Below are 13,364 nucleotides of genomic sequence, written 5' to 3'. Positions count from 1 at the left end.
TACATTTTTTTTTTCAGTTTTTGATCAGTTTTCGTCGAAATTATATTTGATTACAGTTTTTTTTTTTTAATAAAGAAATCTTGCTTTAGCCTTTTAAATGAACAGTGTGTGTCGGCCACTAACCTTATCGTGACGGGGACAAATAGTTTTGCCGCTGACGTCTCCATCAACCCCAATAATCAATTAATTAACGAGTAGTACTCAGTAAAACATTCATCAATCAATTAATTAATTAACGAGTAGTACTTAATAAACCCAAATTCACAAAGATTCGCCATACCAGTACTCAGTAAAATTAACACATGGAAGACAAGGGTATTAAATAATAAAAACACCACAAATATAATATTTGGCATAACTTTATACAACTTTTTTTTCGTTCGTTTCCAAATGTTGACAAGCTTACAGTGAATGATAAATTTACTAAAGAAAGAAGGGAAGGGAAGAACAAGCATGGAAATAGACACACACAATAAAATATGGTACAATATACTAATTATATAAAGACCCTATCTTTCTTTTTTCCTGAGTTGTTATCCTTCATAAACAAAAACAAACAAAAATTAAATAAATAAAAAACAATTTTTCCGTAACAATGATCAGCCAGAGCAACTTTTTTCTTTTTTAAAAAAATACAGAAAATGAGGGGCTAAAAAACAGTAATATTAATATTAATATTTTGTTATAACATGTTTCAGATTGTGCTTGCTAAGATTTGGAAATATAACTATTATTAATACGTACATGCATAATAATATAATTATTATTACATTTTCTTGTTTTAAAATAAAACATGCTGAAGCCAATGCAATATTATGTTCTTAATGTGACATTTGTACATACAAAGAGATAGATATACTCAAATCCTTTTACTGATACACTATATACTCTATTTTTACTTATTTTTTTTTTTTTTGGCATTTTAACAAAGCAATATATTTATATGTTGATTTTATCACTTGGTTCTTCTTCATCATCTTTAAATAATTAAATACATTTTCTTTTACTTTTATCTAAGAAAAATATATAGAAATTGGCATAGTAAAAAGACGGAGAATGATTCTTCTTTCATAAGAAGAAAATTAGAATAGTTTTTAAAAAATCCCATTGGCATGTACAGTCACTGGTTAGACTGTCGAGCTTACAAATTGATTTATTCAGAGTCATCCGCCAGACGTTTCAATATATTCCTTTTACTAATTTGTTTTTCCGAAAGATAAGATTACTACTTCACAATATTTATTTCACTTAAGTAAAATTAACGGCAAAAATACTAATTTCGGTTGAAAAAAATATTAGTTATAGGAATGTTCAAGTGGAAAAGATAAGCCAATGGGTTATAGTTGTATTTACAAAACACAGGAATCGGAATACATCAGGGAAATTAGAATTGTGCTAAATACACGAACAAGCACACTCAGAAAAATATATAGATATATAAAAAGAATCAAATTTAAATAATTCTTTAACAATTTTAAATATTATTTTTTTTAAATTTGATAGGGACAAATATACACATCTCCACTTTTCTATCAAAGTACGGAGTTCCGAATTATGATCGTTGTTGAAACGTTTACTACAATTTCTCCCTTTGAAATAGGATCAAAGAGTGAAATATAAAGGGACAATGTTAGGAAAAAGACAATATTAATAAATGGGTTCAAACTAGTATATACACACATGCACATTCACACAAACATACAAAGACACTTCACCTTATTGTTTCGAAATATTCATCACAGCTTCAATAATGACTTCCAACAAGCAAACCGAATAAAGATTAAACTATTTTTTATTTATTTCTTAAATAAAATAAGAAACAAACTAGTTGAAAATACATAATGAATTTTTTTCATGATAAAAACTACATACGTAATTGCTTTCATTTTCACAATTTGAGGTATGAAACTATTTTCACTAGGTTTAATGTAACAGTCGAATTTTGTTTAACCCTTCATATAGTTAAGAGCTTAATCATGTAAAAATTTTGCCAGTATATGTTCATTTTTCAAAGCAATTACAAAGCAAAATGAGAAACTAGAATTTGAAGATCATATCGCCCTAAATTTAGAAAGAAAACAGACTGGTAAAATCTTCGATTCGTTTTTTTATAGCTGAGAATTATCAAACTGTTATGACGTTATGTTATGCAAGTATGACGTATTAGTATGTACTTCCTAGCTGGAGACATTATCTCACAAAAATCACCTATTTTCTCAGTAATTTCCAAGTTTCGAAAAGTATGTCTTTCAAATTTTAATTTACTTTTTGTTTTATAATTATTTTTGAAATATATTTAGCGCATACTTTATTTACCGGAATATAGTTTTACATTTTAAATCGTTCTGTTTGAAAAGCATAGAATGGCTTAGATTAATAGTATCAAATAAAAGTAACTAATGAAATATAAAAGGATGAAATCATAGACAAAAGTAGACGAAGAAAGATTTGTTTTTGGTGACTAAGTACATAATTAACCATATTGGGTAGATTTGTTTTTGGTGACTAAGTACATAATTAACCATATTGGGTATTTATTTACATATCGTAATTATTAACCATAGCTGATAGTTATTAACATCGCGATGTATTAATTTTGATTACTTACTAAACACACACTATACTTTTCCTTTAAATTTCTGGCTGCTTCATAATGCGAATAGTATTCTTCTTATGAGTTATTTTAGAGAAAAACTGAAATGAATTGTGCTCTTGAGTTTGTTCCAGCATATTCAATCGGTTGTATCATAAACCAACTAAACATGATCAACGTTAATACACGAATGTTGGCTTACAGTACATTTATTAGCTTACACAGTAATAGGGTACACCCTACACACAAAGAAAAAAGTTACCAAATCGGAAGTCAAAGAAAGTCAAGCAAATTCTAAGTTTTTTTTTTCCTCTTTACTTGTTTAAGATAAGTCCAAACATGAAGATATACTAATCGTACTAAATTTTATACATACAAGGGTGACATACAATTATCATCATTATTATTATTACTGTTATTACAACTACTATAGTTGAACGATACAACAGATCACACACAAAGACAAAAGTAATAATAAAGGGGGGGGGGGGCGAAAACAAGAACACCAATTAAGAAAAGCTGATGAAAAAAATAACAGTATTTGATTCCAACTGATAACGAGAAAGTAAAACAACAGATACGAAGAAAATAACTCTTCAACATAATAACATTCTCTTTTCTGGTCTAGAAAATTATTTTTAGAAGGTAAGTATGTCTGTAGATGAAATTAATTAAATAATAGTTTCATACAATTTTCATATTTTTTCCTTTCACAAGTGAAATTAAGTATCTACATAAATATATACTTATTTGTATATATACATACACATGCACGAACACTCTTTCATTCTTTCTCTCTCTCTCTCTCTCTCTCTCTCTCTCTCTCTCTCCTTTTTACACACACACAAAATACATACTACAAATCATTCATCTTTATTATTTCTCGGTATTGAGTATAAGAATCTCAAAAACATTTATCCTACATTGTGAAATGATACTTTTCTCTTCGCGTTTTCCTATTCTATCTTTCTACGTATACATGTCAAACTAACCTGAAACAATAATTTGAAGTATTAGTGTAACTTCATTCTTAATAATCATTTACTTATATTTATATATATAAGTTTTTTTTCAATGTATTATGACTAGCTGTTGTATATAACCAGTTTTTTTGTTACTCACAAAAAAAAAATAATGTTAAAATTAAGAGTTGTATATCCATATACATATTATTATTATAATATTATGTGCAGGATTTATTTAATATTTGTGGAAAAATCTCACTCTTAAATAAATGCTACTGCAGGTATGTTTTTGACAATATTACGTTTAAGAAAGATATACTCAATAGTATTTTGTTTCTTATTTCCTTACGATTAATTTTAAAAATTGAATTCTGCATTTTTCTTTTTTTTTATTAAATCGTTTGTAAAGAGTAAATTATTACAGTATGTACTGACAATTTCTTACTTTATACAATAAATTCTTCTGTATAATTTTGTAATTTACACTCAGAACATAACTTTTCATTAAATCTCTCAAAAAATCAAACATTTATATACAGATATATCTTGCAGGTAACTTTACAGAGTAGAACAATATGTACAAGAATTGTATATGTATGTATATATGTTTTATATATATACGTATATTTATATAGTAGGATTACATTGGTTTTTTTTTCAATACACAGGAGAAAGATTTAAAGACAGATTTTTTATCGCGTTACTTCTCTTTGTGCGAGATGATTTTATAATCTGGATCACCATTGTTTTACAATCATGGCAGACATTCATTTGAAGTCCTTTCAATTTTTCTGCTTTCTCCTCCGCTGGTCTTCCAAGTGTCTTAGCTCGAGTTAACTTTGCTCTGCAATTTTAAGAAAATTAAATCATATTAATCAACATACATATTATATATGTATATATATATTTATACAGCTTGAAACGCGTTAAAGAATTGAAATATGCATAATAAGTATGTTCACATCACTGTCACTAAAGCTGTAATTGCATATTACGGCTCAGTATGTGACGTTTATTTATTTATTTATTTATTTATTTATTTATTTTTGGTAGTTACTGATTTAAAACTGTAAGTTTTCTATATACATTAGTGGAATTAAAAATATATTTAACTTCGTATTTACAAGACGCATGATGTTCACTATTCATATCATTTCTATATTATTCTTCTGAAGTTTGAAACAGTTTGATGAATCCCAGAATGACATTTAAATTTTATTTAATGCCGTAATAGGTTGCCAATATTGATTATTTAACATGAAATGATGAAATCTAGTTCTGTAAACTAGTGTTATTGTTAATTCTATGATAAATGACTTAAGTTTTTTCTCAATGTCTATATCCAATATTATTTTCATTCATTGAAAGCGCACTGCGACTCAAGATTAAAGTAGAATTTGTTGATGTTAACCATTATCGATTTCACCCAAAATTTTCCACCGTGTATGGATGGCTAGCTTATAGACAAGATTCAGGAAAAACTCACATTCGTGAACATCTTTATTTTGAATAAATTCTATCGTTAGAAAGGTTGGTTTAAAATTTAAAAAACAAATTAATGCTAACTAATGCATAAAATGGGACAAAAATAGTGAAGTATTCTTGGGATACTGAATCCATATAAAAAACATTCCTCACTATCTGTTACCGTTTGAGATTCCTTTCACTTTCGGTTTCATAAAGGAATATGAGTGGAGAAGGAACCTATTTTGGGGATACTGAATCCGCATAAAAATGTTCCTCACTATCTGTTATCGTTTTAGATTTCTTCTACTTCCGGTTTCATAAAGGAATAACAGTAAAGAAGGAACCTATCTTTGGGATACTGAATCCATATAAAAACGTTTTTCACTATGTGTTATCGTTTTAAATTTCCTCCACTTCCGGTTTCATAATGGAGTAAGAGTAGAGAAGGAACCTATCCTTGGGATACTGAATCCATATAAAAAACGTTCCTCACTATCTGTTACCGTTTGAGATTTCTTCCACTTTCGATTTCATAAAGGATTAGGAGTGAAGAAGGAACCTATTCTTGGGATACTGAATCCACATAAAAAAATGTTCCTTACTATCTGTTATCGTTTTAGATCTCTTCCACTTCCGGTTTCATAAAGGAATAACAGTAAAGAAGGAACCTATTATTGGAACGCTGAATCCATATATATATAAAAAAGCTTCTCATTATCTGTTATCGTTTTAGATTCCTTCCACTTCCGGTTACATAAAGGAATAACAGTAAAGAAGGAACCTATTATTGGAACGCTGAATCCATATAAAAAAGTTTCTCACTATGTGTTATCGTTTTAGATTCCTTCCATTTCCGATTTCATAAAGGAATAACAGTGGAGAAGGAAACTATCTTTGGGATACTGAATCCATATAAAAACATTTTTCACTATATGTTATCGTTTTAGATTTCCTCCATTTCCGGTTTCATAAAGGAATAACAGTGGAGAAGGAACTTATTCTTGGGATACTGAATCCATATTAAATGTTTCTCACTATCTGTTACAGTTTTAGTTTTCTTCCACTTCCGGTTTCATAAAAGAATAGTGGAGAAGGAAACTATTATTGGCACACTGAATCCATATAAAAAGAAACTTTTTTTTTACACTAAATGTTACCGTTTTAGATTTCTTTCACTTCCGGTTTCATAAAGGATTAAGAGTAGAAAGGGAACCTATTCTTGAGACGCTGAATCTATATAAAAAAAGTTTCTCACTATCTGTTATCGTTTTAGATTTCTTCCTCTTCCGGTTTCAGAAAGGAATGAGTGGAGAAGAAACCTATTTTTGGGATACTGAATCCATATTTTGAAATTATTATCGTTACCTCTTACTGTTTTTCCTATGATACTCGATGACAGAGTCATTCTGCAAGACTTCCGACACTTAAGCGAGAAAGTAAAGCAGGTAACTCGCGTTATAGATTTCATTTTACCACATAAATACTCTTTTGTAACGTAGCATACACACACACAAAAATATACATACTAAAACTATGTATATCTAATTATATATCCATTGATCGTTTAATAAGAGTTTGAATAAATTAAAGTGGTTGGCATTTCGGGTACTTTTTCAAAGATAATTAAATATCTTTAGATGCATGGTGTTTCCATGACCTGGAGTCAAACCCAAAGTAATGATAGATAATGACACAAGGAGCAATTTGGGAACAAGAGCATGTGTCTGGAAGTGCGTCGTTAAACCGAAATGAACCAAAAATTTGTCACAACGGGACAAAAATGGCCATAACTCGAGAACGAAAGGTCGGATTAAGATCCAGTCAAAGGCAGTATACATTACTCATACCTGAAATTTCATTATTGTAGGAATGAATGGAAGCAGGGACGGCAAGGGTAGCCCAAAAAGTTGAATATTTCGTACGTCTGAAACAAAAATGCGACGAGAAATCGTCAGTTGTACGCAATAAAGTTGTTTCGAATAGATATCCAATACCTGAATCGAATAAGGAGAAAACATGGGTCTGAGAAACCATGATTGGATGGTAACTGTGACCGTGGGAAACATTGATAGGGATGGTAGGAAATCACGAAAGAACAAATCCGAGTTATAAGCCACTGGCTCGAAATGTTTCGTGTCAAAATGGCCCGCCGAAAAGTGACGGAAATACATAATAATTGAAAATAAAATTTCAGAATCTGGTGCAATGAAAGAAAGTAAGCTGCTGTAGTATAAAGCTGTTCTAGTTTTCCTCACAATTCCAAAAGTACTGTTTTCTCGTCTCGTTTTGTAAATGTAAGAAGTCTCATCTTGTTTCTAATACCAGTTTCTCAGGTTTTTCTGTAGTCTCGTCGTGAGCTGTTTTTCGTCTCAATGAGGTTCCAAGCTAAAAATATACAACAGCTCCATTCCATGGCAGTGAACATGTTTTCTGTTTGAAACAAGACAAACATACGGAGTGCCAGAAACGGCCAGTAGATGGAGTGCCAGTTAAAACTAATCATAAAAAGAATATAATCACGAGCACTCTGCTACAGAATTGGGGTTTGTAGGGATCATTTGCATACAGTATCAGCTATCACTTGCCTGTGAGATGTTTCGTTTCATGCTTTTGCGAAAGTTTGTTGGCAGTCGTCTGATTATTACTGACAGACTGGATAGTCTAGTTACTCCATGTGTCTTTTGTATGACAGTAAGTACTTTAGCAGTGCAATGGAGTCTGCAGTTGACGAGCTTTCAGATATGCTGTTTATCTATGGAATAGCTAATGGAAATGGCCATGAAACGGCTAGGTTATATCATGAAAGATTTCCACAAAGGAGACATCCTAAATATTCAACGTTTACGCACCTGTTCCAGCGTTTGCGGCACGTAGGACATTTGTGACCACAACTTCACGACCAAGGAGGACGATGACCTAACAGGACACTCGTATTCGAAGAAGCAGTGCTTGATCGTGTGGGGAACAGTCTTCGACAAACGCAAAGACCATATAGCACATGTGGGTGTGACACACAGTACTGTATAGAAAATACTACATGAACGACAGTTGCATAACTATCATCCACACAGAATACAAAATCTGACAGACTGTCATATCGTTTTGTGTGAATTGCTAGTGCAGTGCTGTGTGATCGATTTTCAGTTTCATGCTTCTTCTGTATTGTCCACTGATGAAGCCTGTTTACAAACTACAGACGGTTTATTTAATAGTCGGTATAATTGTCAAGAGCTACTAACAAATATTTGCAGTAAACATGTGGACAGGCATCGTTGGCTACCATTTAATAAGCCCTTGTCTTCATCACCCCTGCTTAACTTCACCAATATACATGGTATTTTTGCAGTACAGGCTTCCAGGATGCACTTCCGGATACTTGCTCCTATTCTCAAATTGCTTCTCTTGTCTATCATCACTCAAAGTTTGTTCCGAGGTTCCGGAAACATTATGTATGATTAAATTACAAGTTAATTCAAACTTACAAGTTGTAACCAACGCAATAATAAGATAAGTTAATATATCAGACTACTAGTACACATTAGTAGATCTTACGTCAAAAAAAAAAAAAAAGTTTAATACGGTAGAAACAGTTAAGGATATACAAATACGAGTCAAGTTGATCATATCAAGTTGATTAATATCGAAATGTGATCAGCTTAAAACTTAATAATACGAAACACTAATTTTAAAATGTTTACATAACACACTGCAACTTCCTTAAATCTAACAAATTCTCAAACTGTTAAAATACTAATTTTGCTAAGGTTAGATTTCGATTTTTCAAAAATATGAAATGTAAATATATGTTAGACAGACAGCAAACAGTATGAAACTAAAAAGATTCAAAACTTTATATGCTGACATGCGACATTGTTTGTTTATAAGAGTTAACATATAAACAAGAAAACTTAAAACAATACAACAATGATATACATGTGCAGAAACAGTATATCGAAATAAAGTTATTTTTATCATTAGTGCTGCATCCATATTCATTAGTATTATCCCCATTAGTAATAGTTAATCTTACTGACAAGTTAGAGAAATAAAAACTACTGTTATATATTACTTAGTTAAAAATTTAAATGGTAATCAAATTTATATGAACATTCAATTTATCAATCAATCTATGTTCAAAAGAACTGTACAAAGGGAAAATAACTGAACAAAAAGGACAGTACACTGTATCGTCACTTTTGAACATAGAAACTTACGACTGATGAATTAAAAATTGCAGAAAAAAAGTTGAAGAATGTCAGAAGAAAACAAGGAATCCATTGAAAGTTGTGAGGAAACTAAAATTCTCACACATACATCCGTAATGTTTAATTCAAATGTGCTAATTTAAAAAACTTTTGTAATTTCAAGGCAAGATACCTATCCATCCAGATTTTAGTCTATGATAATGAAACACGGAGAACAAAATAGTTGTGACATTTCTCTATTCTTCTACACATATATAGAGTTTCAATTGACATTCCTGCTTTTCCCCTTCAACTATTGTGCTTTTTATATCTAGAATGCTTGACGCTGACAATACAAATAACCCAAGGAAAGCGAACAATGTAATAGGAACCAAGAAACGTAAGGTGTGTTAGAAAAGCAACAACTCTGTTGGGTAAACATATCTTCTTAGGACGCACTGATGAAACAAAATCGTAGAAAGCAGCTTACCTCAAAAATTCTTTACTCTTACTTACTGAAATTCGATATCTTGGCTATAATCTTGTTCACGAAGAAAAGATTGAGATTTAAAAAAATAATAATTAAAAGGTTGAATCCACTTGAATTTCAGTAATAATATGAGGAGTTTTTTGCTTAGCCTATTTTTACAATTCTGTTAGATCATCTTTTCAATTCATATTTTAAAAATGTCTGTATGAAATTTCCTACCCAGTAATAAAGACATCTTTTAGATTCTTTCTTAAAAAATTAAATTACTATAAGTACAAATAAAAAGCTTTTAGAGAAAGGTGAGTGTTTACCTTTTTTTCTTAATGTGTCTGTAGAATTGAGCTTAATGAAAGTTAGTTAGTTTCACGCAACTTTTTATATTGACTGAATTTTAACAATAAATCAAATTATATTAAAAGACTCAAAATCCAAATGACTTTTTTGAAACCGATAATTAAATATCTATTTTCCCGACAGAATTTATGTAAACAGAGAACTTTTACCTATTTCTGCAAAGCCACCGAAGTGAAGAAAAAAATTATGAACAGACGTTAGATCAGTGCGCATTCGTTCATTTTGGTCTCTTGAAATTAAGTTAAAAATGTAAACACCTTTTGCGTTGACAGTAGAATATAGTTTACCTTGACCTATATAGATTACTTTGGCTTTACATGACTGACATTACTCAGGTCTTACACTCAAAGCATCGCTATATTTAAGCTTTTAGTTATAGAAGTATTCATTATCGTATTTGTGTATCCTTCTATTCCTTTTATCTCTTTCTTATTTATCTTTTTCTTACTATCTTTAGCTTCTGACAACGCTAAAAGTTTAACTTCGGGAAAATTTGTGGGTGAAAACATACTTATTTACATCGGTTTTAAGACAGCCACCCAAGTATGTGAACTTCCATTATAAAGCGCTACACAACTTCAGCAATTAGGTAAATTAACGTAAAATGAAACCGTTTCGCAGTTTATAATCAAAATTCTACTCACATTTAAGCTTCAACTGAATTATTCTAAAGAATGTTTCTGTTTCGTATACGGTAAGTTAAAAGTTATTTATAGATTGAATTAGCGTTCTTAATTAAAATTAAATTATCAACTGGAAAGTCTGAAAAGGCAGCAAAGTTTGAAGATTTTTGTTTAGCTGAAAATGAAAAAAGGCAAGACGAGAAGGTGTGTATAAGTAGCTGTAAAGAGAAATGTGTATTCTTTAAAGGTCACCAAAATGAAGAAATAGGATTCTCTATATTAGCACAGTAAGAAGTAAGAAATAACTGTCTTAAGATGATTAAGTCTGAAAAGAAGAAAGTTAAAAGCACAAAGTGAATGTTAAGTGTGCTAAGTGCCATGCTGACGCTACAAAATTGATCATTAACACGTGTTACAATTGGTTACAAGTAGTTGGTGATTATATGAAACAAGTAATGCTATTCCACATACTTTTCAGTTTTGTAATGATTTTATATGTACACGAACACAGTAAAAGCAAGATGAAGGATAAATCTAAAAGGAAGGGAGTGTTAATAACAAATTATAGCACAGAAATGTTAATTTATTGATGGTGCGTGTACTTTCCCAAACATTCTCATGCATACTTACTTTAAGAAGGAGGATCTCCTTGTAAAAAATTGAGTTGAAAATCTAAAATAAAAGAATTAGATAAGATATTTAAAGATTTTAGAGAAAAGAAGAAGATAATCATGAATATAGAGGAATAAAGCTTAGAAATGGGTTAAAGAAACTAGTGAAAATATAGATCATGATCGGAAGATATACGTAGCTGCAGACAAAAGTAAAAGTTTTATATAACAGATTATTGCATATTAGAAATAATATTAAGGAATTAATTATGCTAAATATTTGCACTGAAATTAGGCAAAGATGCATTTTCTCCAAAGATTTGGGCGAACTAAGAAAACATTTTTAATAAAAAAGTAAATTAAAATTTGTGTAAAGATATAAAGTCTGCGAAATTATTGAATGAAACACTGTTCCAATCATCATTTATTATATCAAGCTATCGACATCTTGAACTGGAAAGAAATGTTTGACCCTTTCCAGTACCTTTCTTTATCTTTCTACCCCACATCTAGCACATCTTAAAACTTCTATAAACATTACTACTGCTACTAATAATAACGGCTAACGAGTTGTAAATTATAAAAACAAGAATTTTAGGAAAACCAAAAATAGATCAAAAGATTGCGATCTTGGCCAATAATTAGTTTTTGGATCAGGAGCCATAAAATTTTTGAACGACCCCTAATTCGAGATTTCGTATTTTCTACGGAATAAGCACATCATACTGCGTTAACTGATGGTTTGGGTTCGGCTGCACTACATGTAGTTCTCCAGATATAAGGCGTACAAGAAACTTTTTGATTAAAATATATTGGATCTTTTGATCCAAAAAGTATCTTGATTATGCAGGAATTTTGTACAATTCTTGATGCAATGGTAGTCATTTTTTTTAATTTATTTATTTTTATTTTATTTTTTTTTTTTTTTTTTTGCAATGAATTGTTATTAGTCCTATTATTTATTGATCTCAAATCAGATACAGCTATTACCATTTTAAACTGAATTTAACACAATAAAATCAACGAGGTCTAAAAGTAACAAAATAATCTACTACTGTGATTTGTGGCCATTAAACCTTTAACTTCCTGATGAATGATCATTTTACACTACACAAATGTTTAATTTAAAACAAGCGATAAATTTATACGAATATGAAACTAGTTTGTTTTCAAGAGCAATAAAAGAATTTAACACGAGGAAAAAAAGACAGAATACATTTTTAAAGCTCATCTTGAAATTTAGCCTGCAAATACAAGGTGACTTCAAAATCAATTAAGGCTATTCGTCACCTTTTAACTGAATTTTTACTTTTAGAAAAAATTCATAATATTATTATAAATAATAAAACTTTACAACTTGAATTTTTGTTCCTGACAAAATACTAAAATAGCACTTTGAAGATGTACTCATGAACATCTCCTACAGTAACTTCCTGAAAGGTTACGCAGGAATGACCGATCAGAATAAATTATATTAATTTATTCACCATTTCACACTGTATTAACGTCAATACAGCGTTTGAACCTTCGGGCACCTTATTCTTGCATAATAAGTTACAAGTAAGGCATAAAAATGAAGATATCTTAGCCTGGTTTCCATGGAGAATCAATCTAAAAGGGATTAAAACTGGACTGCGTCTGTTATATACTACAAATATTTAAAAAAGTATATTATGTGTAACTAAGTTTGGATAGTGATCAGTTCGATAAAAGCTCAGCTTTAACGATTGGATTATTTTTGAAATATAAGAAGTTAGAAAGTTAGGAGCTAGCAATGGTTATTTGGGATCCCAGTATTATTTACCTATCTTGAGCTGTTTCTTATTATGCCAGAGAAAGAGTTCCGTGAGGGTTCGAAACATTGTAATGATACTAACAATATATGGAATAGTGGGCACATTCTTTGTTTAATTGATCAGGAACTTCTTGAAAACAACGGTTGTATTATGATAGTCACTACTTTCTTTTTTTCTTTATTTATTTATTCTTTTCTTTTTAATTAAGGATATTGAAAAATGTTAAAAATACGCTGTAAAATTTCGACGAATAGCCCTAAACACCCTACGACAATCGAGTG

The 13,364-nt window shown here is 30.2% G+C and overlaps 1 protein-coding gene across 4 annotated transcripts in view; it reads right to left on the bottom strand.

The window, feature by feature from the left end:
- Positions 1-341: 341 nt before the first annotated feature.
- Positions 342-13,364, bottom strand: part of spir (spire type actin nucleation factor) — a 521,502-nt gene continuing 508,479 nt past the window's right edge. For 3 of the 4 annotated variants that reach the window (XM_081761349.1, XM_081761357.1, XM_081761367.1), the window contains 2 exons: positions 11,307-11,348; positions 342-4,402 (listed from right to left, as the gene is read on the bottom strand). In XM_081761349.1, the coding sequence (XP_081617475.1) occupies positions 4,216-4,402; positions 11,307-11,348 (229 nt within the window). In that variant the 3' untranslated portion in view covers positions 342-4,215. The remainder of the gene's footprint in view (positions 4,403-11,306; positions 11,349-13,364) is intronic. The other variant, XM_081761376.1, reaches the window with a different exon arrangement.

The sequence above is a fragment of the Thermobia domestica genome, chromosome 1 (assembly GCF_964235325.1).
Source record: "Thermobia domestica chromosome 1, izTheDome1.hap1.1, whole genome shotgun sequence".
NCBI classification, from domain to species: domain Eukaryota; kingdom Metazoa; phylum Arthropoda; class Insecta; order Zygentoma; family Lepismatidae; genus Thermobia; species Thermobia domestica.
Note: the sequence above shows the minus strand (reverse complement) of the source record. Positions and strands in the feature narration are given on the sequence as shown.